The sequence below is a fragment of the Nesoenas mayeri genome (assembly GCF_963082525.1).
Source record: "Nesoenas mayeri genome assembly, chromosome: 8".
Taxonomy (NCBI): Eukaryota; Metazoa; Chordata; class Aves; order Columbiformes; family Columbidae; genus Nesoenas; species Nesoenas mayeri.
Genome location: NC_137554.1, coordinates 20,309,553 through 20,334,343, shown reverse-complemented (window position 1 = coordinate 20,334,343; position 24,791 = coordinate 20,309,553). Strand labels below are relative to the sequence as shown.

The 24,791-nt window shown below is 54.1% G+C and overlaps 3 protein-coding genes across 6 annotated transcripts; all 3 read left to right on the top strand.

Moving 5' to 3' along the window:
• Positions 1-449: 449 nt before the first annotated feature.
• On the top strand, positions 450-14,778 carry VAMP4 (vesicle associated membrane protein 4). Of its 3 annotated transcripts, XR_013922433.1 has the most exons (10): positions 460-539; positions 867-971; positions 2,845-2,891; positions 3,267-3,317; positions 9,242-9,342; positions 9,901-9,980; positions 10,160-10,211; positions 11,161-11,250; positions 14,577-14,634; positions 14,712-14,778. XR_013922433.1 is itself a non-coding variant. In XM_080348742.1 (8 exons), the coding sequence occupies exons 2-8, from the start codon at positions 906-908 to the stop codon at positions 11,187-11,189; spliced, it is 426 nt and encodes a 141-aa protein (XP_080204868.1). In that variant the 5' UTR covers positions 450-539; positions 898-905; the 3' UTR covers positions 11,190-11,734. The 3 variants fall into 3 exon arrangements, 2 of the variants coding, with proteins under 2 accessions (XP_080204868.1, XP_080204867.1); XM_080348742.1 differs by lacking the exons at positions 14,577-14,634; positions 14,712-14,778 and having other exon boundaries at positions 450-539; positions 898-971; positions 11,161-11,734; XM_080348741.1 differs by lacking the exons at positions 14,577-14,634; positions 14,712-14,778 and having other exon boundaries at positions 11,161-11,734.
• ITPA (inosine triphosphatase) lies at positions 11,235-18,315 on the top strand. The gene is made up of 9 exons (XM_080348740.1): positions 11,235-11,250; positions 13,919-14,457; positions 14,577-14,634; positions 14,712-14,776; positions 15,480-15,553; positions 16,347-16,378; positions 17,109-17,224; positions 17,730-17,806; positions 18,073-18,315. Exons 2-9 carry the CDS (start codon positions 14,395-14,397, stop codon positions 18,191-18,193), a joined length of 606 nt encoding a protein of 201 aa, XP_080204866.1. The 5' UTR covers positions 11,235-11,250; positions 13,919-14,394; the 3' UTR covers positions 18,194-18,315.
• Positions 18,316-18,483: 168 nt separating this feature from the next.
• METTL13 (methyltransferase 13, eEF1A N-terminus and K55) lies at positions 18,484-24,171 on the top strand. 2 transcript variants are annotated; one of them, XM_080348739.1, is made up of 8 exons: positions 18,484-18,842; positions 19,201-19,948; positions 20,692-20,891; positions 21,456-21,651; positions 21,893-22,036; positions 22,128-22,340; positions 22,723-22,854; positions 23,327-24,171. In XM_080348739.1, the coding sequence occupies exons 1-8, from the start codon at positions 18,690-18,692 to the stop codon at positions 23,599-23,601; spliced, it is 2,061 nt and encodes a 686-aa protein (XP_080204865.1). In that variant the 5' UTR covers positions 18,484-18,689; the 3' UTR covers positions 23,602-24,171. The 2 variants fall into 2 exon arrangements, with proteins under 2 accessions (XP_080204865.1, XP_080204864.1); XM_080348738.1 differs by having other exon boundaries at positions 21,872-22,036.
• The last annotated feature ends 620 nt before the right edge of the window (positions 24,172-24,791 follow it).

Sequence of the window (24,791 nt, the reverse complement as noted above, 5' to 3'; positions counted from 1 at the left end):
TTTATAAGGCGGGAGGGCGGCGGGGAGAGGGTCGGGGCGGCGGGGGGAGGACGGACAAGCTGGAACCTTCCAGATGCCTGCGGCGGCGGCGGCGGCTTTCGCCCAGCGGCAGCCGGCACACCCCCCCGCGGGGCTCGGGCAGCCTGCGGCCGCCGCCAACGGCTTTACTGCCGGGGCCGTGTGCCAGGGGCGATGCTTGGGGCCGAGCCGGCCGGGCCCCCCCGCTGCTGGCTGGGAGCGACGCGCGGGGCCGAGCCGGGAACGCCGCCAACCCCCGGGCCCCCGATCCAGCGTGCGCCCGGCCGGGACCGCCCCGAAACCCCGGTGCCCGGTCCGGGCGCGCAAACCCCGGACACGCCCCCGGGACAAGCCACACCCACCCATCGGACCCGCCCCCTGCTACGCCCTCAGCCCCGCCCCGGAATCGATAGCTCGGCGCTCGGCGCGCTGGGCGGAGCGCCGAGGCAGTCGATGGGACAGCTGACTCGCCGCCGGCGCCGCCGCACCGGCCATTTCCCGCCGGCCCGGAGCGGAGACCGGTGAGCGGGGCGGGGGGGCAGAAGTCGTTGGGTGGGTCGCATTTGTCTGGGTATCGGCTCCGCTCCCGGGGCGCCGGAGGGCTGGGCCGGAACGAACGGCGAGGCCGGGCGAAAGTACAGGTGCCGGGCACCGGCTGCTCTTGCATCCCCCTCCCCGGGGCCATTGCATCACCCGGGGCCGCTTCGTCCTCCCGCCTTTCCCCCGCTGCTCCGGGCCCGCGGGGTTGGAGGCTCCTCGGCCCCGCGGAGCTTCGCCGGGCGCTCGTCTCCGTCCGCCCGGGCCCCGGCGGGGTGACCCGGTCGGGGTGACCCGGTCGTTCCCTGCAGCTCCCTCCAGGCACCTCCTCCTGTCCCGCAGCACGGACCATGCCTCCCAAATTCAAGCGGCACCTGAACGACGACGAGGTGACGGGCTCGGTGAAGAGCGAGCGGGTGAGTGCCAGGCCCGGCCTGTCCTGCCGGTGTGGGTAATGGTGCCGCAGGGGGCTGTTACGTGGGGGTGCTGGGGTGTACAGGTGGGTGTTAACACACCTTGGGGAGCTCCAGCTGCCTTTACTTTACCTTCGGGGTCTAGTGCTGCCGCAGCCATTGCCGTGGGGCCCAGGAGCCCCGTATTGCTGCTGGCAGTGACATGTAGTTATCGAGGGGACTGTCTGTGCAGCAAATCCGACCTGTGTGTTTTAAACCAAACCCCGTTAGGAGATGCGGCTGCTTTGAGAACCTGTTTGGTTCCTTTAGGCTGCATCCATGGCCCTGAGATCCCAGTGTGCTCCAGTCTCCTGCCTCTCCATGGCTCTTCTCCCCACGTAGCTGACTGAAGGACTCTTGTGAACTTACCTGGTGCTTTACAGCTCAATTTTTCTCCTGTCACCAAGGTCTCCTGACATTTCAGGCTTTGAAATACAGGCCAAAGTAGCGCAGTTCGCTGTTTTAGATGAAGGGGATTCAACCTGATGTGTTTGTCCTGGGGTCATGCTATGCTAAAACTGAGTTTAGGCTGTAGTCAAAAATGTTACCTCAGCTCACATTAGCTGTCAGTGAGATGAGGATCCTGTGTTGTCAAGAGAGGTTCGCCCATCCCTTGCAGCAGGCGATGGCTGAAACTATTGTGTGGTTCTCATGGGTTGCTTAAGTTGATTGAGCAAATGTGACAAGGATGGAAATGTAGGTAATCTTCAAAATAAGAGCACCATGCTTGCAGGTGGGAGCTCGAATTGATGCACAGAGGAAGTAGGAGCTATTGGTACCATAAGGGCCATGCAGTGTGTTACCTGGCCCACACATTTAGAGTGCCAGTCCCCCCTCTTGATTATTTTTTACTCTAAGTAGATGTTACTGGGAGTCCTCAGCTTGACTGGAAAATTTGTGCTGCCTCGGTACAAGAAATGAACTCTAATAATGTCTTTGCCTGAAACTTTCAGGCTTTTGTAGGACTGTGGTGTTGCTCTTAAAAATCAGCCTTTGGACCATCTGATGGGGTGTAGTGGAACAGCCAGCAAGCCTGACTCAGGAGGAGACTTTGGCATGAAGCAGAGGAGCTGCCAGACCGCTTTGCTCTCCAACCTGGCCGTAGCCTTTGCCAGAATTGGGGGTTTGGAGGGGCTGATCCCTCCAGATGTGCTGTGCACAGAGCCCAGTGTGTTTCCTTGTAGTCATCCTTCTTACACCTGCTGCCATCAGACGGCTGGAGAAACCATGTGTGAAGAGCAGAGCTGTATCCACGTGGGACGTGGATGGGATACCCCAGGGTGGTTGTAGGTGACGCTGGCACTTTTTGAGGAGCTGCTGTTGACTGAGTGTGGCACTGGGGATCGTCTCTTGAGCAGAGAGGACCTTCCTTCCACTGCTGTCCTGCCCCAGGGCTCTGCCTGCTGCTTTCCAAAGCATGGCTGATGTACTGGTTGCTTCTGCATCATCAGGAGTTGTACTGATCCCTAGAGTTGGGATCTGGATGTTTGCAGGCTACTGGCCATTGGTGCAAATCCAGTTTGGCTCCATGGCAGAGGTGAGAGTTGTCCCAGGTCAGAGCTGCAGAGTTGTGCATCAGTCTGTGCTGTACAGAGCTTGCAAACACTGCTGAGGTGATAACAGCGGCACTGAGGCATCCAGCTCAGCCCTTGGTTACAAGCAGAGACAAACAGCACAACTCCAGACACTTAAAAAGTACTGCTGGTGCTCTCCAAAGGAGGGTTCACACATAACCTGCAGCTGGAGGATGCTGGCTGCATCACAAGGTCTGGAAATGTGTGGGTGAAATGGTGGCTGCTTATTGACGGGGAGGTTTGTTTTTTTTCTGTGTTTGCAGAGGAACCTTTTGGAGGAAGATTCAGATGAAGAGGAAGACTTTTTCTTGTGAGTTTGTGAATGGCAGCTGTAGGGAACGTGATGTCTTAACTGCCTCCAGCTCTGAGACAGGAGGTGTCAAACACCAAAACCTGCTCCCTGCCGCATAGGTGGGGACTTGGGAATCAAAACCTTTGATTCCTTTGGGATTGTCTCCTAGAGCCTTGGCACCAAGCGTGAATTAAGACTTAATAGGTGTGACCTTTATAAGAGTGGGGTGTCCCACATGTCCTAAGACATGGGAGGGGTTGATGGGAGGTATGATAACAGTTTTCCAACCACATGGCATTGATTCTGTCTTGCGTATCTTTTCAGTTTGGTTTAAAAACATGTTTTCCTTGTATTAATATCTTCCATCCTGATTACTCTCTTTTCTGCCTGCAGGAGAGGGCCTTCGGGACCAAGATTTGGACCCAGGAATGACAAGATCAGGCAGTAAGTTGTTGTTCCTCTGTGTCACACAGGTAATATTTTATCCTGGCACTACAAGCCCCTGCTGCTCTTTTAACAGGGTATTTCTGTGTAGTTCTGAACATGAACATGGCTTGTGTTTGCTTTCTTCTAACTGATGTTTCTTACCCAACCTGTCCATAGCTAAGGGAAATCTTAAATTTTATTCAGACTATCAAGAAATTGTGCATTGACAGAGGCAAAGGGATAGGATTGTATCGCAGTAGCTTAGCAGAGTTTCTAAAGCCCTCAGTGTATTCTGGTGATGACCTGTTCTGTGCTTTTATGGGGCTCTTTTTTTGAGCATTAAACCTGAATTTTAACCTTCACTAGCACCTTTTTAAATTGTTTTGTTGTTTTTCTTTGTCTTGTGACTTCTTGATGTTTCAAGAAAGCAAGTGGTCAGGAGCACACCAGGACTGTGGTTTTTTGGGCAGTGTCTGGTCCTCTGGCCTCTACATCAGGACTTTATCTGGAGAAGATGACCTGGAGGTCAAAGCAGCTGGTAAACAGGAAACCATTACAGCTGGAGGAGGACTAGTGACTATAACAGGGCAAGAAGGAAGGAGTGAACACTCTGGATCCTTCTCCCATTGAGTCATTTCCTGAATGGTGCTTGTTCTGGCCTCCAGTTTGCCCTGTCCTGTGAGGGGTGTGATGGTGGTACTTAGTGGAAAGTCAGGAGGATATTCCCAGATCCCTGGTTTGCATTGTGCTATTCCTTTGCTGATTGCCATGGAGCCAGAATAGAGATCTGTGTGGGACTGATGGCCAGGCATTAATCAGACTGGGTCTTCTTTTGTACATCCTGAGTATTCTTCTTCATTAGGGATTTTTTCATGCCAGGAAGAAGCCAGTGCAGCTCTGAGATGACTCATTGCCAGTGTCAGTGTTAGGCAGCGCTTGCTGTGTGCTGCTTGCCCCGTTACCTTGAGGGGTGAAGTGCACTTGAGTTACACAAGAGGCAGCAGGTTGGTCACTGCACTCTGAGTTTTCAGGGAGTCTTTGTTCCTGCCAGGGTGTGAGGATGCTGTTGGTAGAGGCACACTGCTCCTTACAGTAAACCAGTGTGGATAAAACCTGGAGTGAATGGGAAGGGTGAGAATTGTTTTATTGAATTAGGTCCCACCCCAATAAAAAGATGGAGAGGGGGCGATGTCTAACCCTTCATCCTGTGCTGGAGAGGAATTACAGAGCATCTTCTGCTGTCTCTGTGTGGTGGTGGAAAACAGGAGCTCTTTTCTTCACACTGTCTTGGCCAGGCAGAAGGGAGCAAGGGCTTAGATAGCGGATAGCACTACAGCTGTGAAGGGGAAGAAAAATGAAAGAGGAATTCACCCAGGAGTTGGTGGGTTCATAGGTGTAACGTGACTAATGCCCAACACATGTGAGGCTTGCTCATGGCCAGAGATTGCTTATCTAGTGGACCTGGTATGGGAAGTGTCCCTTGGGGTGGTGAGTGGCTATGTCTATCTAGTCTCTAGAGCATCTATTATAAAATAGTATCTGTTTTCTACCCTCATCAATGTTGATTGCTTTGCTTAATAAGCACTTACGGTATGCAGTTGTTATTTCTTGACATGGAGGTTATTATTAAGTTTCTGATCAGACCAGCCCTGTTGTTCAACGGATTGATGCCTGGTCTACTAATGATGCAGTTTTCTCTGGTTTCAACAGTAGAGGAAAAGGTGGGTTGGGTTGCTGCTGTAACACTGGAAGGAAAAGACATTTTAAGGAGGAATTTGAGTATTTGGAGAGCTGAGGCAATGAGGCTCAGCACACTGCTCTGGTGCCCCAGGACACAGGTCTCAGTCCCTGTGATTCCCCCATCGCGCTGCTGGATGTGACCAGCATCCCCAGCCGCAGGGGCTCTGTATGGCTGCAAGCCCCAAATTATGTCCTAAGGAGGGGGATGATTTGGGGAATGGTTTGAAGGCAAGAATGGACAGCAGCTTCCCAGGGTCTGGCTGTTCCTTGCAGGTGGCTCACTGTGCAGCAAACCCTCTCTGTTCCCGGCTTTCGTTTGAAGGCAGTACCAAGACTGTATCATCAGGGATTGTTGTTTGGTGTAATCTTTTCAAGGACTGAAAGACTTCAGGGAGGCCTGGGCTGCTGTCTCCCTTGCAGACACGATGAAGCAGCACCTTAAAAGCAGGGATTTGTGGCGGAATTCAGCACTGACACCCTGTTTTGAGTGCAGCAGAGCTGTCTGCTGGGCAGCTCCTCTGCAGAGCCGTGCCTCGGGGAGCGCTGTGCTGGCCTCCTGCCTCTGCACCATCTGTCCAGCTTGGCTCTCCCTCCTGTTCCTTCTTCCCTGGGTTACTGCCACAACGAGGGGTGTTTGGGTGTAATTTTCACCAAAATACACAGTGCTATTAATATCGCTGGGGTGGAAAATACAAGTGTGTCATGCTGGCTGTAAACAGCCAGATTGGAGGCAAGCAGCAGCCTTGAGCAGCACGTCCCATGGTGCGTGCGGGGGCTGTTTACGGTGTCTGAAGAATGCGGTGCTGTTGTGAGCACAACACCGTGACCAGCCCAGGGAGGTTTTCAGTAGCTAACCCAGTGTGGCCAAAATGAACTCTGGATCCAGCAAAGCACAGGAAAAGGAGTCTAAACCAAGCAAAGTGCTGTTGGGTCTCTTGTTGTTGTTTTGATAGTGTGTGCTTGCTGTCCTTGTTAAAAGCATCATATTTGTAGAAATTAGTAAGCAAGGAGGATCATGGGAGACATATTTCATGCTTTTGTCTTGCTGCTTTTCCTGGCAGGTGTTTATTCTACTGTCTCTTGGAAATCTGGCAGGAGTGAAGCACATGAAATGTATGTGTCAAAAGCCAATAGCTCCCTAACAGAAAATGTGCTTCGTATTAGAAGATTCATTCTCTCTTGCCAAATAAAACAAGAAAATATTTTCTTCTTGATGTGACTTGAGTTTCCAAGCTCAGGCGTGCCAAACTAGTGGGAATTGTTGAATTTGTTCTGAAACTGCAGGGCTAAAGCATAGGCTGGGCATCTCACAGCCCCTTCCTGGAGAGGCATCTCTTGCAGCAGTGATGGGTGGGAGAGAGCAAAAGGCAAGGGCTGGCTTAAGGTCTGGTTAAGGCACTGTGTGGAGATCAAAAGTTTCATTCCCTGGTGTGGCTTCTTCCTTCCTGTTTTGTTTTTTTTTCCTAGGGTTCTTTCTTTACATCAGATACCAAAAAGTATGCTCAAATGAGTCTGCGTTCCACGGGAGTTAAACACCTCAACGTTTCGAGAGTTTAAGCCTTGATTTCTCTGTGCCTCCATTCACGGTCCTTGAAATGTTTTGCTCTCTTTGGGGGTAGCTAACAGCGTGCCCAGGCAGTAAAGGCACACAGCGTTTTGCCAGCAGCTCCAGTGAAAAGAGGCGCAAAGCTGAAATGCAGCTTGGGCGCTGAGGGTCTGTACTCCATAGGTCTTCCCCAAATGCTGGTACGCATCAGAGCGGCTTGAATTTATGTACCTGCCTGCTTTGCCTCGAGTACTTTGGGGTGCCCCAGGACTGCAGCAGCATCTCTTCAGGCTCTGAGCTGTACTGGTGGGGTTACAGGTGGTGTTGTGTTGCACATTCCTAGATGTGCTGTAACCTTGCATGCTCCCGCTTGTTAGTTGTACCAAGATGACTGAGTTACAAATCTATTGTGGGAGGAAATATCTTTATTTTGAAGCCAGTAAATGATTTTAGAAACATTTACATTCTGCAAATGTAGTCTTCTGCCTGTGAAACTGCTGTTTAAGGCCTTAGAGTTTTTGCCAAGTTGGCTCATCTGGGATAGCAGATGTTTCTGCTTTTCCTGTCTTGCCCCAAGCTATAGGAGTGTTGCTGGTGGCTCTGAGCTGGGACTTGTCCCTTGTGTAAAGAAGCCTCCTCGCATCCTTACCTGCCACCAATGTGGAAGGCAGGAGCTGCCACCACATGGTGTAGGTGGGTTCGGAAAGATGCTGCTCCCACGGACTCAGCGATGCAGCGCTGGGAAGGCAGGTTCCTTTCTTGTGGTATCCTAAATAAAGCAAGGGTTTTTTTGTGTGTGCTGCTGGAGTCCAGCATGTGCCATACAAGGGCTGTTGAGTCAGAAATTGTGGTTGCCTGGCTGCTCCAGCTCTGGAAGCTGCAGTGCAGTTGTGCTGCAGAGCCTGATCTGAAATGCTAAGATGGGAAGCCCCTTCACATTCAAAGATCTGTAGCTCTTTCCAGAATGTTTGGGTTTTTTGAGGAAAAAAAGCCTTTAAATTCTTTTCTTTTTGGATCAATAAATGTGAGCAAGGCACGGGCTTTGCCATTGCAACCACTATTGCTTGTTGCAGCTGCTCCTCCTGTGTGTCTTGGTGGTGGCCGCTCAGTAAGCGGCACGTAGCTGGTGGGGAAACAGAGAAATAGGTCAATGTGAACCTATGTCTCTAATTAATTAATTAGAGGCATGGTGGTTAGGATGGGGCCCTGTTCCTGGTTCTGCAGTGCCCCATTGACTGGCCTTGGGCAAGCTGCTTGGGGTCTCTCTTGTCCCCAGCCTCCCAGGCCATGGTGGAGGATGGAGATCCTCATCACACCAGGTGCTCTGAGCTGAGGTGCTGGGTGAAGACTCTACAGAGCGGTGGAGCTGGGTCTGGTGCTGCTGTTAAAACTCTTGATCTGGCAAATAATGTCTTTGATAATCTGCATCTGTGAGGTGGCAGTGGGGAAGAGAAGGTTCTCCATGGCTCCAAAGAAGAAGATATTGTGACTGAGTGACTTGGGGAGCAGGAGTGTGTGGGTGCTAAGCAGGCACAAATGATGAGGTGGTGGCACTCCTGCTTCCTTTGGGGACACCAGTGGTACACAGTTAATGGGAGGTGTGTGTTTCTGATAAGGTGGAGAGCTGCTGTAGTGGCCTATTTGTGCTGCCTGTTTGGCACACACTGGATGTGTTTTGTTATGTTTAATGTGCTTAAATGTTTTTAATCAGTGCAATTTAAATCGACAAACCTTAGGCTTAGGCAGAGCAAGTGGCCTGGAGCTATTTCTGTTTTGTTGTCCTGTTTGTAGAGTCACCTCCAAGACACTGCTGTTGCCATTTACTTTCTGGGAACACTATGTCTCAAACAATGTATTGTCTCCCTAGGGCCCCAAGAAATTTCTTATTTCTATCTCCAGGAAAATACAAGTGTATTAGCTTCAAAATACAAACCAGAATGTAGCAGTATTTTTCCACCAGGAGAAGTTTTCTCTCTTACCAATGTGGCTTTTTTATGGAGTGAATAAATGCATTTATAATAACCCTGCGGGAGTGATTTAGGCTACTGTTCACTGAAGCGACTACCCACAGAGTTGCATAACCTATGTGAAGATGGATTTATAATAACTTGGTTTAGTTCATGTCAGCCATTACTTTACTGTCCTCTTGATGCCCCTGGCAGAGTGGGTTTCATTTAGCAGCTCAGTTCCCAGAGGGGGAGCACAGCTTGCTTTGATTTCACCTAAAGTTCTTTAGCAAAGGTGCAGTGCAAGGTTCTATGAAATCTGGAGCAATAAGGTGTGTGGGGGGGGGTTTGTTTTGTTTGTTTGTTTTTTTCCCTTTGTGAGCTCTTCTGCAGCAGAGGTGCCCACCAACAGCAAGTAGTGCCTTTTCTTACTGCATTTGTGTATTAAAGGTGTTGCATAGGGTGCCCCACTTCTGCTGACTTCCCAGTGCTCTCTTTTTGCCCCTTGCCTTCCCTCACCCTTTCTGGAACTGCCAGAGACCCACTCCAGGCCATATTGTGCCTCTGGCTTTTTCAGCATCCCATCAACCTCCCTCCACCATTGTCTACTTTGATTTTTGTCAGTGAGTTCCGATATCCTGCAAGCCGGGGAGACTGAGCGAGGGCTGGCGCTCGCTTCTGCTCCTCATGCTGCCTTTGCTCTGCTCTAGTGTGCAAAACCAGGTGGATGAAGTCATCGATGTTATGCAGGAGAACATCACGAAGGTGATTGAAAGAGGCGAGCGGCTGGATGACCTGCAGGATAAATCAGGTGTGTTGCTAAATGCAGCTCTGCTGGCCTTTCCCCCCACATCTCTTCCCTGTTGCTGGGCCAGGTTACCTGGTTTCAGTTCAGAAAGTGCCTAACGACAGACCTGGGTTTGTAATTCTGTGATGCTTCCCAGCCTTGGGCTGCAGATCTGACTTTCTGCCGATATTTTCCTCTCTCCACCTTTGCATTCTGCTGCTCTGCACAGAGGCGTTAGTTTGGAGGCGTTTGAGTGCTGTGATCTAGCTGTTCATTCAAGTAAAGGTGGATCAGTTTGTCTCCCAGCCACCCTGAGCACGTCAGCTGTCTGCTGGTTTGCGGAGCAAATTCCTGTCCTCAGAGGACAGCCAGCACAAAGGGGGCTCAGTGGGACTCGACAGGTCTGTGTGTGCTCTAGTGAAGGGTGCCACATTGGCATCTGCTGTGGCTTTGGTGAATCATGCTGTGGTTGGGTATTTTCCCCTAATACTGAGTTTATTGGGTAGAACTCAGTGGAGTTAGTGGAATGAGTGGATGCCCTGACTGTGTGTGTGCCGCTGAATCGCCTCTTTCTTTCAACAGAAAGTTTATCAGACAACGCAACAGCTTTTAGCAACAGAGCCAAGCAGCTTCGGAGACAGATGTGGTGGCGAGGCTGCAAGGTGAGCAGGAGCAGGCAGGGGTGGGTTTGTGGAAGGGTGTTAACTGCTCTCTTCTGCAAAGGGATGTGGAGAAGCTCTGCTTTCTAGCTGAAAAGATGCTGGAAGGCAAAGGCTTCCTTTCGGGTAGAAGCAGCCACACATGGCACCCCATGTAACACTCCTCTGTGTTCCCCTTGCAGATGAAGGCGATCATAGCACTGGTGGTGGTCATTCTTCTGCTCGTGATCATCGGTGAGTAGCTTCAGGTCACCCCAGCCATGTCTGCCATTGAAATATTTGTGGCCCTTCTCACTGTCAGTGACACCCTGGTGCTGCTATCCCTGGGGGAGAGCACTGAGCCTCTCCATCGGGTGCTTTGCCCCACTCTGCCTTATGTGGTCATAAATTGTGCCTGTAGAACACTTCGTGCTGCTCTTCTGCCAGGTTTAAATGCAGGGGAGCAGGTTCAAACCAAATCCTACTGACTGTGGCCAAAGAAAGGCAACATGGCCCTGCCTCAACAACATTGTACCGGTCCAGGGTTGGCACCAACTGATCCCAAGGCTGGTGGGAGTAGATACAAGAGTTTCAGACTGGAGCAGTGTCTCCCAAAGGCCTCTCCACATACATGAGCCATCTTGCAATGGGTTTGGTCCCTGCAAATGCTCCTCCCCAAAGCTGCCAGGCTGCTTAGTTTTCAGCAAGTAGTGTGTTTCTTCCAGGCAAAAAAAGTAATTCATCCCTCTGCCTGAAGACTGATGGGATCCAAGCAGCCCAGCATGGCAGTGGAATTCTTCTGTGCCTCTGGGTCCAGAGGGTTTTCCTCCCACCGACCCTGGCTGGGGGCAGCTCTGTAGTGGTTCCCATTAATTCATCAAAACCCTTGCAGCCTGTTGTCCTGCTGACACAGAGCCTGCAGCGGGAGAGGCAGAGCTGGCAGCAGGGTGGGAGCATTGGAGAGAGGGAGAGACTAATGGAAAATCCCATCTGGTTTAATTTTGGGAAGCTGGAAAGAGATGAAGGTGGCAGGAAATGTTGTCTAGCGTGTGTACAGGCAACAGATTGCATTAGCTTGAGCTTGGAAACACACTTTCCCTCACAGCTGCTTGGTGTTTGTCACTGCAGAAATGGGGGGGGGGCAGAGATGGGTGCTGCACGCGAAGGTGCACAGCTGAGAGCTTGTTTCTTTTGTGTTTTCCAGTACCCTTAGTCCTGAAGTACCATACCTGAGGGGCAGCTGGAGGCTTCGGTGGAGCTGGCTCTGGGATAACCAAACTGCTGTGTAATTTAAGTGAGATATCTGTATATAGCTTTGAAGTTTGTTTTTCCTCCAAGGAGTGAGGAGGCGGTGGCGGCAAGTAGCCAGTTCTAACACAGTGTTTTAAGAACTGCCAAATGACCCTTTTTTTTTTGGTCAAGTACCTGTTCCTGCTGTCAGACTTTTTTTATAACAGAAGATTCAGTTCTCAGACCGCCTGTTTTGTGAAATTCTAGGTCTCTGGTTTGGAGCTGACTACTTGCCACTACAGTTTATCTGTATATATGGTTGAGTTGTAATATTAATAATAATATTGTCTGAGCAGTTCCCCACTGCCTGTTGTGGAAGGCAGAGGGGATTCAGTCCTTTCACCAGAGCAAAGGAGGGGAAAAAGAAAATAAAAAATGGGGGGAGGGGAGAAATAATGAAGTTTTACAATCCAGAAGACTTTCTGGTCCTGCCATGGGAATGCACAAGCTCGGTGTTTTCAGTATCGCTGCTTAAAGCTGTGACTAAAGACATTCCAGTAAACCTATTTTTGACCATACATATGGATTTCCTGTAAGTCTTCATAGTGTTCTGGGGGACACTCACAGCTCTCTGCTGCTGGGATTCTTTAGGAAAGGGCTGTTTCAGTGTTTTCTTAGTATAAAGCAAGAAGTGTGTGTGAAGCCCAGCTATTAGCCCAACGACATAAAAGACACAGCAGGAGGATGGCAGCTCTCCTGAAACTGGCCCACCGTGAACAAGCCCATTTCACATTCAGAGCCGTTCACCTCGATGTGGTGGTTGTGGTCTTGAGCACCAGCCTGTTTTGTGTCCCTGTGATCCCATGGGGTGCGTGTTGTTCCCAGACAGGCCTTTTGTTTTTGGGATCCTCGTTCCTTCCAGCCCTGAGCCTGGGACTTTAGCTGAGCTGAGATCAGGCTCTCCTGGTTCTCTTTTTGCTGTTTTGTTTTGTTTGTTTGTTTGTTTTCTGATGAGAAGAGTATTGTCCTGCTTAGTGTGTGTCTGAAGTAATGTTGGAGAGGGGAAATGGTGCTCCAGAGAATTCCCAGCACCAGGTCCCAGCTTCCTCTTCTGAACCTGCCCACAGGACCTTGTATATCATTTCTACCTGAGCAGCGATGCTGCTTCATGCAGAGAAGGGGATTAAAAGTGAGCACAGCAGGCTGGAGGGTCAGATGTGATTACAAGCTGTACTTGCCCAGCTGGAGTATAAATAGGGCTTTTCACCTCTGTGGGCCCTGGTCTCTCCAGGTAGGAACCAGAATGCCAAGCTGGGTTTTTCCTTGTTGAAGCATAGCCTGGTTTTGAGATCATGCACCCAGTGAAAGGGGCAAAAATCATCCTGCCTATGCCTTTGGCTACTCTCCACCTGCCAGGGAACAAGAAGGTGGATGAAGAGGAACTGTGTCCTCTTCAGGGGGCCTGCAGGTCTCACTGAGCTATTGGCTACTTTTCCCTGCCAGCTGTGAAGTGAGTTAATGGTGCTGTGAGCCTGTGTAAGGGCTGTGCTGTGCCTGCTCTGGCCTGCCTGCTAGGCCAGGCTTTACTTCTGCTGCTAGAGAGTCCTGCTGGTACCTCTGGCTTTCTCTCCCAGCCCCATCTTGCCTTTGCTGCTGCCACCCACAGGACCTGGGTGCTGCAGCAGCACATCAGAACTTCTGCTGGCACTAGATCTAAGCAAGACAAGTCTGCAGTTGCTTGCTCCAGGCAAAGCCTGGCTTTAAAGCTGAATGCCAGGGTTGTCCTGAGCACCTCCAGGGACCAGCTCTGGTTGTGAGAGGCACCAGCAATCAACAGTCCTGGGCAGTAGCTTCACAGTAACAGAAGTTATTGAGCAAGTTTTATAGTTTTATGTTTGTTTTTAAAAGGCTGCAAAGACTGTCATGATGCCTGGTCTCAGGTACATTATAGAGCAGTCATCCTTATATTCCTTTGAGATGCCATGGTCTTTATATTGTAGCCTATGCCATCCCACTCTGGGCTGGTGGCAGGGAGAACTGTAGTGAGTGGAAGGGGTTGTTGTTTCCAGCAGTGTCTGCGTGCTTTGGGATTGGTTTTCACTCAGGAGACATTATGAAGGAGATTTCTACAACAAAAACAATTCCTTCACCCAAGCGTGGAGTCTGTTTAATCCATTCACTCCTTGTGCAGAAGACAGACCTCTTCGTTAGCTGCTGTTTTCCACATGATCACTTTTTTTACAAGGAACAGTGTGTTTTGGCCAGAGCTGTGCATTCCTGCTTCAGGGCTGGTTCCTCCCAGGCTGGACCCCAGGGTCTCGATGCCTGAGGACACAGGAGCTGCAGGGATGGATGGCTGCAGCTCTTATGCAGGTGGGGAGAAGCCTCTCCCGGCTCTGTGAGTCAGCGAGACTGGAGGGGAAGTTCTTCCCCCTGGGGACTCCCCTTGCAAAACAGGAGCTTCTGGAGCTGCTGGGTGTGAGGAGGAGGCCTGGGTACTGCAGTGGGCATGCTCCCAGGACCCTGGTGCTCTGCGGGGCACTGCTTCCCCCATCACACTCTGCGTGGGGACCACTGAGCTTCACCAACCCATCCCTCTAGGGCTCCACACTGGGAGCAGGGCCCATCTCTTGCCTGCCGCGTCCAGCTCTCCCCACCAGTGTTTTTGCTGCAGCTGCCAGCTGGTCCTGCATCTACCTACAGTGAGACGAAACTCCGTCTCTCTCACACAGGAAATCTGGTGTCAGAAAGTACGAAGACGTGCCAGGTGGCAGGAGCACAGCTCGCTGCCCGGTTTCCCCAGCTACACGTGGTTCTACTTCAGGGAAAACAGGGACAGGGATCCTCCGGCCGCGGCTGCCAGGCGCTGGGGAAGTAAACAGGGAGGCGACCGGCCCCGCCCGCTGCGGGCCGGGCCTCAGCCAGCAGGGACCAGCGGCCGTGGGGCGGTGCAGAGGGAGCGCGGGGGCGGCCTGTGGCGAGGGACAGGGCCCGGCCCCCCCGGCCGCCATGCCGACCCGCCGCTCCCGAGAGACTGCCCGGGGCGGCTCCGCGACCGGCCAGCGCCCTCCTCCGGGGCACCGGAAGCTTCTCTCTCTCTCTCTCGGGCATCGGCGGAAGCCTTCCCCATTGGCTGGGCGTCGCCGGGCGCGGTGCCGTTGGCAGCGGTGATTGGCTCCTCGGCGCGCAGGCGCCACGCGGGGCGAGGATGGCGGCGCCGGTGCGGCGGAGCGTGGTGTTCGTGACGGGCAATGCCAAGAAGCTGGAGGAGGTGGGGGGGCGGTTGCCTGGCAACGCGCGGCGGCGGCGGCCCGTCCTGGCGGGGCCGGGGCCTGACGGGCCGGTTTCCCTCCCTTTTCCCGTCCTTTTCCCTTCCTTCTCCCTCCGCAGGTCACTCAGATCCTCGGGGACTCCTCTCCCTACACGCTGGTGGCCAAGAAAATTGACCGTAAGTTGCCGGCGGGGCCTGGGGGGACGCGGCGGCTCGGCCTAGCTGTCTCTTCAGCACCGGCGTTGTGTCTCTAGTGCCGGAGTACCAGGGGGAGCCGGACGAGATCTCCGTGCAGAAGTGCCGCGAAGCCGCCCGGCAGGTCACTCGCTTCGTCCTTCCCCTTTCCCGGCGGTGGGAGCGGGGGTGTGGGGGGGACCGCGGCCCCGCGGGGGCGGGAGGCAGCCAGGGGTGCTGGGGCAGCGAACCTGTCCGGAGGGAAGCCAGGTGTGTGTCCGGACCTGTCCTGGCTGCACTCCTGTCACCAGGCTGTGCTGGTGAATTCTCGCTGGTGACTGTTCACGCAGTCCCACTGCTGCTCCTCCAGCCCCATGTGTCCCCTGAGCAGCAGGAGGACGTGACAGCTCCTTCATCCCCGGTAGATGTGGGACATGGAGTTTTTTGTCAGCTGGAGCTTCTGATGGATCCCCTTCCAGAGCTGTCTCTGGGATGGGTATCTTAAAAGAAGGAAGCGAGGACTGGGACTTAAGGAAAATGCAGGCATGCCTGTAGGACACAGGCTTGCCCTCTCCTTGTCCCACCATTCCTGCTCCCGAAGAGGGTAGAGGATGTTCAGCTCTGCTCAGTTTTTTTCATGAAAAATCTTGCCTACCATGCTTCAGCCACCCCAGCCTGGCTTTGGCTGTGTCTGTCTGGTATGCGGATTGCCTCTGAGGTGGCTGGTGGATTTTTGTGATGTTTCAGTAATCATGGAAACATAGCAATAGAATAGAGCAAGAAAATGGGGTTGGAGGCAGTACATTCCTCAAGGTCTGCCGTTTTCATCTCTTGGGCTTCTGCTGTAGGTTCGGGGACCTGTTATAGTAGAGGATACCTGCTTGTGCTTCAATGCCCTGGGGGGGCTTCCAGGACCATACATGTAAGTAAGAGGGCACTTGCTTCACCTTCTGTGTTCTAGAGTTAGTAGGGCAGGCTGGCAGGGTGTGTTTCACAGGGGATTCTCCATGCCTCAGGAACAATAGGGTCAAGGAGGTGATTGCTGGCTTGTGTCCCACACTCTGGGGCTGGACTTGAACTCCTTGAGCTCTGCTGTAAGTCACGGTGCAGGATGAGAGAGACAGACCTGAATTGTTGGCTCTGGCTCCTGATCTATGATGCCTGTTCTTGCAGCCTGGGAACCTGGCCTCACAGCGGGATCTGCACAGTAAAGGCACCATGTGTTTCTGTGGGACTCTGGGATGAATGTCTTATAGGTTCTCATAGAGACTGCCTTAATTCAGCAGATAACAAGATTATTACATTGCAGTGTAATTCCTCTAATAAAATACTGCCTTAACTCTTGGAATTAACTTTTAGTATGATTAATTCTTCCACGCTCTTCTAAGCAGAGACATAAAGGCTTTATGATGAAGTTGGCACTAGAACTGGGTATAAGATGTGAACAAGTTGAGTTGAGAAATGGAGTGAGAACTGGATTATTTACGTAGACCCCAGTGCTGTAGTAAATTAAATACCCCACTGGTGTTTTCACTGTGTCCCATTCAGTTTAAGTCCGTCATTATTTGTAAATAGTCCAGAATGAGGTGATTTAGCAGCACATTTAAAAGAGATTCAGAGGGCTATGAAAACGTAGGCAATAGTGTCTCAAGGATGCCTGTATTTCTGGAGAAATAATAGCAAAAATTAATCTTTTCTCTCTTCTTCCTCTTCAGAAAATGGTTTCTGGAAAAACTCAAACCGGAAGGTACTGCCTCCCATGTTACTGCTCTGCATGTAACTCGGTCCTTTCCAAACAAAATGCATCCCTGCCCGTGCTGGGTTCTGCTGAGCTTGCTTGCCCGCCACACTGCGTGTTTCATAGCTGGTTGCTTTCCTGTCTGTCCAGCTCTGTCCCTCTGCATTCTCTCCTTCAGCCTGTTCTGTGCCCTTCTTCTTGGGATGTTATTTCCCTCAGTAGCTCCAGCATCATCCCTGGATTCCCATACTCCTGTCTCTGCAGACTGATGGCAGGGCTTACAGGAACTTCTTGTCTGTCATCAGTGTGGCCTGGAAGACCTTCTGCTCCCTTTGGCATCTGTGCAAGCCCCTCTGCACTAACGCTTACCTCCCCGGTGTGCCATGACTGCCTTTGATCCCACGGTTAAGTGTGACTGCAAATCTGGCGTTAGCATTGGGAACATGAGTGTTAATTGTGCTAATTTATAGCAGGCTTTAGTCCTCTCTGGCACCATGCACTCGTTTAGTTTTGCTCCCAAATTAATAGTGGGACCCTGCAGTTCACGCTGTGTTAGATGCATCAGTCGTACAAGGGACTGGGCCAAGAGCATCCTTGTGCCTGAGCTTTGTCACCACCTGTAGTTCTTCCTCTGCCCTGTGGATGGGAACACAGAATGCTCCCTCTGTTTGTCTCTAGGTGGATGTGTTGTGCTCTGAGGGAAAGGCACTAATGCTGGGATCCTTTCTGTTTCACTCAGGCCTGTACAAGCTGCTGGCTGGGTTTGAAGACAAATCTGCCTATGCTCTCTGTACCTTCGCATTCAGTACTGGAAACCCAGAGGAACCTGTGAAGCTCTTCAAAGGCCAAACTCATGTAGGTGTTGTGCCTGGGGAAGGGAAGATGCTGAGGGAGAGGGCTGGAACGTGAATTTTGTAAAAGTGCTGGCTCTGTTGAGGACAACTTTAGTGGCCCCTCAGTCACTGAATGCCCTCGGAGATTCTCTGTGCTGGGAACAAGCTGAGGGAGAACACAGGTGGTGGGTTCTGCAGCATTTTCACCCAGCTGTACTCGCCGAACTCTCCATGTTACCTTGGGCTCTTCAGCCTCCTAGTCTCCCTCTGGCAGGGTTGTATTTGTTAACTGGGGTGTGAGGGGAGAGTACAAGGGCTGTCACAGTAGGGCAGCATGATGGAGCACTGACTTTGGGGCTGCTAATTTTGTTTATGTCCTGAAATTGAGGACACCACCAGGTACCAAGACTTTGGTGACCACTGTGTGAGCTGTGGCTGTGTGTAGCTCTTCCGTCTGTATTTGAAATGCAGCTGCGAGGGAATTGTTGCAAAACCACATCTTATGGGCCTCTTCTTTCTCGTGGCAGGGGCTGATAGTGGAGCCCAGAGGCCCCCGAGATTTTGGCTGGGATCCCTGCTTTCAGCCTGACGGCTACAACCAGACGTAAGTGGTGTTTTACCTGCAGCTCTAAGGCAAGCCAGGGTCAGGGTTGTGTGGAGGGGAACCTGCTTACAAGGAAAGGTGACAGGAAGAAAACTCCCTCCTGGATCTGATCATGGTGGGGTACAGGGAACCCCCGGATCAGGATGTGGGTTGTTGTCACTACAGACACCTCGTTCCAATTGAGCAGAGCAGGATCTCTGGGTGACTGGGGGAGCGCATGCTGTCACGTCTCTGCTGCTGACACTTGTGGTTTCTCTCCCCTCCAGCTATGCCGAGCTGCCCAAGGCAGTGAAGAACTCCATCTCGCACCGTTACAGAGCACTGAGCGAGCTCTCCGCCTTCTTTCGTCAGAGCAACTGCACAGAGCCCGGGCCGGGTCCCAGCTGACCCCCCGGCAGCACTCTGCCGTGTCCGTGTCCCGTTCCAGCGCAGGGGAGCTCAGCTCTGCTCAGCTCTGCTGCGGGTTGCCATTAAAGCTGCTCCTTTCAAAGACACTGATATTTTATCGCTCTTTCCGTTGCTGCAGAAGCACTGCACAGCCCGGCAGGGCTGGAGTATTTAGGCTGCGCGTTTGTGCTTTATGGGGGGCTTGCAGGGGCCGCTGTGTCTGGGAGGGCTCCGGCCCTGCCCGGGCATTTCCTGCCGCCTTTGCTGCCTGGGGAAACGGCAGACACCGGGACACCGGCTTCCCGGCAGCTGCGGCGGCACTTCTGCGCGGAGCGGATAGCCAATGGGAAGCGGCTGGAGGAAGAGACAGCCAATCGGCTGCGGGTCCGCTGTGCCCAATGGCCGTGCCGCGCAGCCGGATGCAGTCAGCACGCGGGGCGGCGGGCGTGGGCACACGTGGGGCGGCAGCGGGCCCCGGGGCTGAGCCGGGCCGGCCATGGAGCTGCTGCCCCGGAGCCCCGGGGAGTTCGGCTCAGCACGGTACTGGGAGCGGTTCTTCCGGCAGCGCGGGCAGCGGCCCTTCGAGTGGTACGGGGCCTTCCCGGAGCTCTGCCCCGTCCTGCACAAGTACGTCCGGCCCCGCGACAAGGTGAGTCCCGAGTGGAACCCAGCGCCGTGTTCCCGGGCCGAACCTCCCCCGCGATGGGCTGCGCCGCCGTGGCCCGGCTTAAATTGCCATCGTGCACCAACACAGGTGATGCGAAGCCCTAAGTGTGCAGAGACCCACGAGCTGTGCTGGGACGGGGAGCTCTGGGGGCTAAAACACCCATATTTTCCCCCAAAAGGCGCAACAGATGCATGGTTCCTGTGCCGCTGTGCCTGTCTATATGCAAATGTTATCTCAGGGCTCCGGAGAGTGGGTTTGCAGGTGCTGCGGGTGTGGTTTTCACAGAGGGCTCCTTTCCAGGGTGTTCTCACCATCACACTGTTCTTATGCTGCTCCCCAGGTGCTGGTGGTGGGCTGCGGGAACTCGGAGCTGAGTGAGCAGATGTATGACATGGGGATGTGTGAGGACATCATCAACATCGACATCAGCGATGCCGTGATCCGTCAGATGCAAGAGCGGAGTGGGAGCAAGAGGCCAAAGATGAGCTACCTGCTGATGGACATGCTTCAGATGGACTTCCCTGATGCCCACTTCCAGGTGGTCCTGGACAAAGGCACGCTGGATGCCATCCTCACCGATGAAGAGGAGGCCACTATAGCCAAGGTGGACAGGATGTTTGCTGAGATCAGCCGGGTCCTGCAGGTGGGAGGGCGCTACCTCGCTGTCTCCTTGGCTCAAGCTCATGTGCTGAAGAAAGCGGTGGAGTATTTCTCCCGGGAAGGCTGGGTTGTGCGTGTTCATCAGGTGGCCGGCAGCGGGGACAAGCAGCAGTTTGTCCTACCCGTCTTTGTCTATGTCATGACAAAGTTCAGGAAGATCCCTGGCTCAGCACCGCAGATCCTGGAGATCTGCCCCGAGGAGCAGGACAAGCCGATGCGGGTGGAGAGTGCAGAACAGCTGGTGGCAGCGGTGAAGGACAGGCAGCATTATGCGCTGCTCTGCAGCCAGCTGAGCAAAACGCCCTGTGGGGAGCAGGTTTCCCTGGATCTGTGCAACAAAGAGAGTGGACGACCTCGCTACACGCTGCACGTGGTCGACAGCCCTTCAGTGAAACCTTCCCGGGACAATCACTTCGCCATCTTCATCAGTGAGTACAGCTTCTCCTGCCAGCAATGACAGTGCTTTGGCCAGGAGCTGCAGGATGGCCAGCGGTCCTGGCCCTGCTGAATTCGGGGCTGGAGAGGGAAATAACTAACCCACCTGTGCAGGGTTTGGTTGATGTTTTAGTCTTGGCTTTGTGGTGGGACATTTGTTTGCCTGGTGGTGCAAGCAGAGATCTGGCACAGAGCTTGCTGGCTGAGCGGATGCCCATCTGGCAGCAGAGGGATGCTGCCTGCCCTGCCTCCAAGATGCTGATTCCTGCAGCTCGTGATGCTGGTGACAGCCGCAGTAGAAGTTGCTGCATAAAGCCAGAGCGCAGTGGACATAGCCAGAAAGGTGTCATTGTTCTGTGCAGGCGTCCTTGACTTCCCAGGGCCAGGCTGCTCAGGGCTGTGCTTCGCTTTTGCACCTTGCAGAGATGCAGCGGGCTCTGCCAGCGGCACCATCCCCTCTCTGCATGCCTGCAAAGCTGAGGCTTAGCACAGCCCAGAGATGGGTCATGAGGCTGTTGGATGCTCCGTTCTTATGAGACATGGCTTGTCCACCTTCATGCATGAGCCTGCCCAAAACAGGGAAGGTCCTGGCTCTCTTGATGGTTGCAGAGCATAGCTCTAGGCATCCAATGGTACCTCCTCATGTCTTGCCATTTGCTGTGGCTCTTCTCTTGGAGGCCTGGGTGGTCACTCGAGGACCAGGACTGGCCCAGGCTGATGGCAACCCCTTCTGCAGTCCCACAGGGCAGAGAAACTGAGTGGCTCTTTGGGACAGAGGAAGGGCGGAGGCAGCTGGCTGCCAGTGCGGGCTTCAGGCGCCTGGTCACCGTGGCCCTGCACAGGGAGCAGCACTACGAGGGCATGGCGGCCATCCAGGCGGAGCTGTCGGGGAAGGTGATGGAGCTGGCCCCGCCGGGCCTCCCTGCCCGGCAGCAGGTGAGCCCTGTCGCCCAGCCCCCTTGCTCAGCTTCCCTGAAACCGGGGCCAGGCTGGCTCTGCCAGCAGCGAGTCCCTCTTCTCTGAGGGGACCGAGCTGCAATGCGTTACCTGGCTGCCCTGGCAGTGAGGAGGCTGGCCTCAGGTGTAGCTCCTCTCATTTTTCCCCACTATCTGGCTGCCTTTGCTCAGAGAGAGGATTTTGGGGAATTGCATGGCAGGATTCAGTGTGAAGTCCTTGTGCTCCAAAACACAGCGTCCCAAGAAAACCAGGCATGCCAAAACCCTGAGAGCATCCAGCCCCTTCTTAATTCAGGCCATAACTTTTCCTGCCCTTTCTGCCTCTTTCCTGCCTCATCTCCTCAAACCTCGACCCTTGCAAGAAGTCTTGGGTGTTTGCTCCCTGTACCCTATCATACATGTACCAGGAATGAACTTGCTGTCCTGTGTGCTGGTCCCCAGCTGCCCTCTGTCTGCCTACAGCACATGGTCAGGGCAGCGGGAGCTCCAGGGTCTGTTCCTGTAGCCTTTCCTTCCTCACACCAGTTCCCATCTGCCCTGCAGGTGCCCTTCCTGTCCGTGGGAGGGGACATTGGGGTGCGGACGGTGCAGCACCGTGACACCAGCCCCCTGAGCGGGGAATACGTTGTAGAGGATGTGAAGGGGGACGGCACCTTCTACTTCCGACGCCTCATCTTCCTCCGCAACAGGAACGTGGTGCAGTCGGAAGCTCGGCTTCTGGCCCCTGCACCTCTCCCAGGTATGTGCAGCAGCCGGGAAGGGGCAGGGGCCACGAGTGACGTTTTGGAGTGTCAAAGAGTGAGACTGATATGGAAGGAAGATAAAAGTCCTGCTGAAACCTGCCTGCTTTGTCCTGGAGTGGCTCTGGGCACGCTCCATGCTGCCTGCTCCATGTGTGGGACAGGGGCTGGGGGTGGCAGGTCTCCAGAAAGCATCCATCTTCTGCCTTGCCTTACCAGCCAGTGCCTCCTGTCATTCAGGCCAGAGAAAACGGAGGAAGGGCAAGAAGAAACCCAGCCCTGCTGAGCCACCTGCAGCGATTGACAAGAGCTACCTGTGCTGCGAGCACCACAAGGCCATGGTTGCGGGGCTCTGCCTGCTGGGAGGCCCTGACCCCCTCCCAGGTGACTAAGCTGGTGGTGGGAGGCTGTGCTTGGGGATGGGTGATGTGAGCACAGCCGTCCTGGTGGCTCACTGGCTGCTCTCTGTTGGCAGGAACGCCACTGGCGGTGCTGGTGGTGGGGCTCGGTGGGGGCAGCCTGCCCCTCTTTGTCCACGACTACTTCTCACAGGCCCGAGTAGCCGTGGTGGAGATCGACCCCTCCATGCTGGAGGTGGCCACGTGCTGGTTCGGCTTCTCCCAGGATGACCGGATGCAGGTGCACATCTCCGATGGCCTGGACTATGTGGCCAAGCTGGCAGCTGAAGGTATCATCTCATGGAGCATCGTGGGTGCTCCATCGATCCCAGTGGGTGACATGCTGGGGACCTGAGTCCTGGGCTGCTTTCACCCTCTGCTTCCAGTCCCTGCCCATCTCCTGCCAGGTGTCATGAGCTCCAGCCTCGCCAGGTCTTGGCAGCTCACAAGCCTGTCCTTGCCAGCATGTGCAGGAGATGTTAGATTTGCTGCCTCCCCCATTGCTGAGGGCTGCTGCTGTGGGCTTCATTTGGAAAGAGAAACCCTGGGAGAGACAGTAGCATCCACAACATAGCAGAGGGGGTGTCTTGGCCACGCTGTTTGTTGCCTCACCACCATGTGTGGCTAATCTCTGTCTCCCGGGATAACGAGTCTCTGCGCTCCCTTCTGCAGCGCCAGCCCAGTACGATGCCATCATGTTTGATGTGGACAGCAAGGACCTTACGGTGGGCATGAGCTGCCCACCCCCAGCCTTTGTGGAAAAGGCTTTTCTGCAGAAAGTTAAAACCATCCTCAAGCCAGAAGGTAGGAGAAATCCAGTGTTGTCCCTGTGCCTGGGCTGGTGGGGTTTGAGTCATGGGGCCACTGTTTCCCATGCTGGAGACCTGCAGCTGCAGCCGGGGTTGCTGCATGGGATCTGCTGTTCCTAGTGGGTCCTGGATCCGGGTGTCTCAGTGGGTGTTGTGACAGGAGGGAGCAGAGTGGAGCAGGTGGCCCATGGCACTGCTGTGTCAGGCAGGCTGAGACATCCCAGGGGGCCAAGAAAGGTTGCAGGAAGGCAGAGAGTGTAGGCAGTATCTGGGAACAGATCGTGTGGCAGCAGGGACATGGAGCTGGGCCAAGGGCACCGAGGGGCTGCCAGTACTCCTTGTGCCGCTGCGGAGGAGCCGTTTGCACCAAGGTGGCACCGATTCAGTTGTGTTCCCACAGAGAGATGTGGAGCTGGGTTGCTGTGTGTGGGCTGGTCTGAACTCTCACCCCTCTCACCCTGCTGCAGGAGTCTTCGTGCTCAACTTGGTGTGCCGAGACACCCAGCTGAAGGAGTCCGTCCTGGCCACCCTCAGAGAGGTCTTCCTGCTGCTCTACACACGCCGCATTGAAGGGGAGGTCAATGAGATCCTCTTCTGTCAGCCCAACCCTGTGGGCCGGTGGGACCCCACAGAGCTGGGGGCACGTGCCCGGGCACTGGAGGGGGCCCTGCGACAGCCTGGCCGCCCCTGGGACAGCTCATATGTGCTGGCAGACATGCTGCAGGCCGTCAGGATCCTCTGACAGTGGCCTTGGTGCTGCTTGAAAGACAGGTGTCCCCATATGTGTGCTGTGGCCCCACACTAAGGGGTTCCTGTGGCTGGGATTGCCACCCCTGGGGGGCTGGTGGTAGCCTGGATCTGCCTGAAGGACATTCACTGGTGTGGAGAAGTGCTCCCCACAGCATGGTCCCCCAGGAGCAGGTCTGCAAGTGGGCAGGGCTAGGCAGCCCCAGGGGCAGTGTTGGGGTGGTGAGCGGAGGAAGGTGCTGTGGGTCTGGCAGGGCTGTGGGTTTGGCTCGGTCTCTCTTGCTCTGCTGTTGTGGGAAAAACATTGCTCCAGCCTTCCTCTCCAGCAAAGCTCTTTCCCTCTGTGCTCCCCTACCTGTGTTTCCAGTGTCCCTGGTCAGGGGTGTCTGTGCAAAGCCCTTGCCCTGAGCCTGGTTGCAGATGTGTGTGGGCTGAGCTGTGAAAATAAAGTTCTCAGGGCTGCTCTAAAGCCTACAGTGCTTCGCCAGTGTTATTTCTGGAGCACCTGACACCCCTAGAAAAGGTACAGTCACCTCTACTCCTCAGCGGCACATCCTGGGGGCAGGCAGCTGTCCCTTGTACCCACTGCCACCTTCCCCAAACTGGAGCCCTCTGCATGCCTGTTCCTCTGTGTCTCTCCAACCACTGTGAACTGGGACCTGTGACTCCTGCGGCCCCCAACCCTTTCTCCCCCCTGTACTCTGGGCCAGCCAGGACCAGCCCAGTGCTCAGGCTCTTGGCCATACTGACCTGCTCCGGTTGGCCTTTCTGCAGGATGAAGTGTCAGTATGAAAACACCCATCGAGGTGTTCCCACAGCACCCCATTCCTGCTCAGGTGGCTCGCTATTTCTCTTCTGAGTGTTTCAAAGGCTGGTTCTTCCCTGCAAGGTTTAGCTGAAGAGCTGACCCATGGGCCCTGGCTGGTTTTACAGAGCAGCTGGCCCACCAGTGCTCCCTCAGTCTTCAGAAGTCATTGGGGGGTGGGGGCTTTCCTTTCTTCTCCTGCAACAGCTGATACCAAAATAGGTTTGAGACATAGTACCAAAGTGACTGGCCTGCAGACACTGAGACATGTTGGAGTCCAAGGTGTAACCTGCTCGGGCACCGACCCCTCACTCCATGCTCCTTTTTGTTGCTGGCACCCTGAGCGAGGACATCAGTTTGTCAGCTGCTTCCTAAAGCAA

What these genes read in the sequence shown, in the direction of transcription:
- VAMP4 (XM_080348742.1), top strand. Translation starts at nt 906, where the DNA reads ATGCCTCCCAAATTCAAGCGGCACCTGAACGACGACGAGGTGACGGGC. An exon ending in AGGAATGACAAGATCAGGCA is followed by an intron (nt 3,318 to 9,241) that starts GTAAGTTGTTGT and finishes GCTCTGCTCTAG; the next exon opens with TGTGCAAAACCAGGTGGATG. An exon ending in TGACCTGCAGGATAAATCAG is followed by an intron (nt 9,343 to 9,900) that starts GTGTGTTGCTAA and finishes TTCTTTCAACAG; the next exon opens with AAAGTTTATCAGACAACGCA.
- ITPA (XM_080348740.1), top strand. Translation starts at nt 14,395, where the DNA reads ATGGCGGCGCCGGTGCGGCGGAGCGTGGTGTTCGTGACGGGCAATGCC. An exon ending in GGTGGCCAAGAAAATTGACC is followed by an intron (nt 14,635 to 14,711) that starts GTAAGTTGCCGG and finishes TTGTGTCTCTAG; the next exon opens with TGCCGGAGTACCAGGGGGAG. An exon ending in GGAAAAACTCAAACCGGAAG is followed by an intron (nt 16,379 to 17,108) that starts GTACTGCCTCCC and finishes TGTTTCACTCAG; the next exon opens with GCCTGTACAAGCTGCTGGCT.
- METTL13 (XM_080348738.1), top strand. Translation starts at nt 18,690, where the DNA reads ATGGAGCTGCTGCCCCGGAGCCCCGGGGAGTTCGGCTCAGCACGGTAC. An exon ending in TCACTTCGCCATCTTCATCA is followed by an intron (nt 19,949 to 20,691) that starts GTGAGTACAGCT and finishes CCCCTTCTGCAG; the next exon opens with TCCCACAGGGCAGAGAAACT. An exon ending in GGCCCCTGCACCTCTCCCAG is followed by an intron (nt 21,652 to 21,871) that starts GTATGTGCAGCA and finishes TTGCCTTACCAG; the next exon opens with CCAGTGCCTCCTGTCATTCA.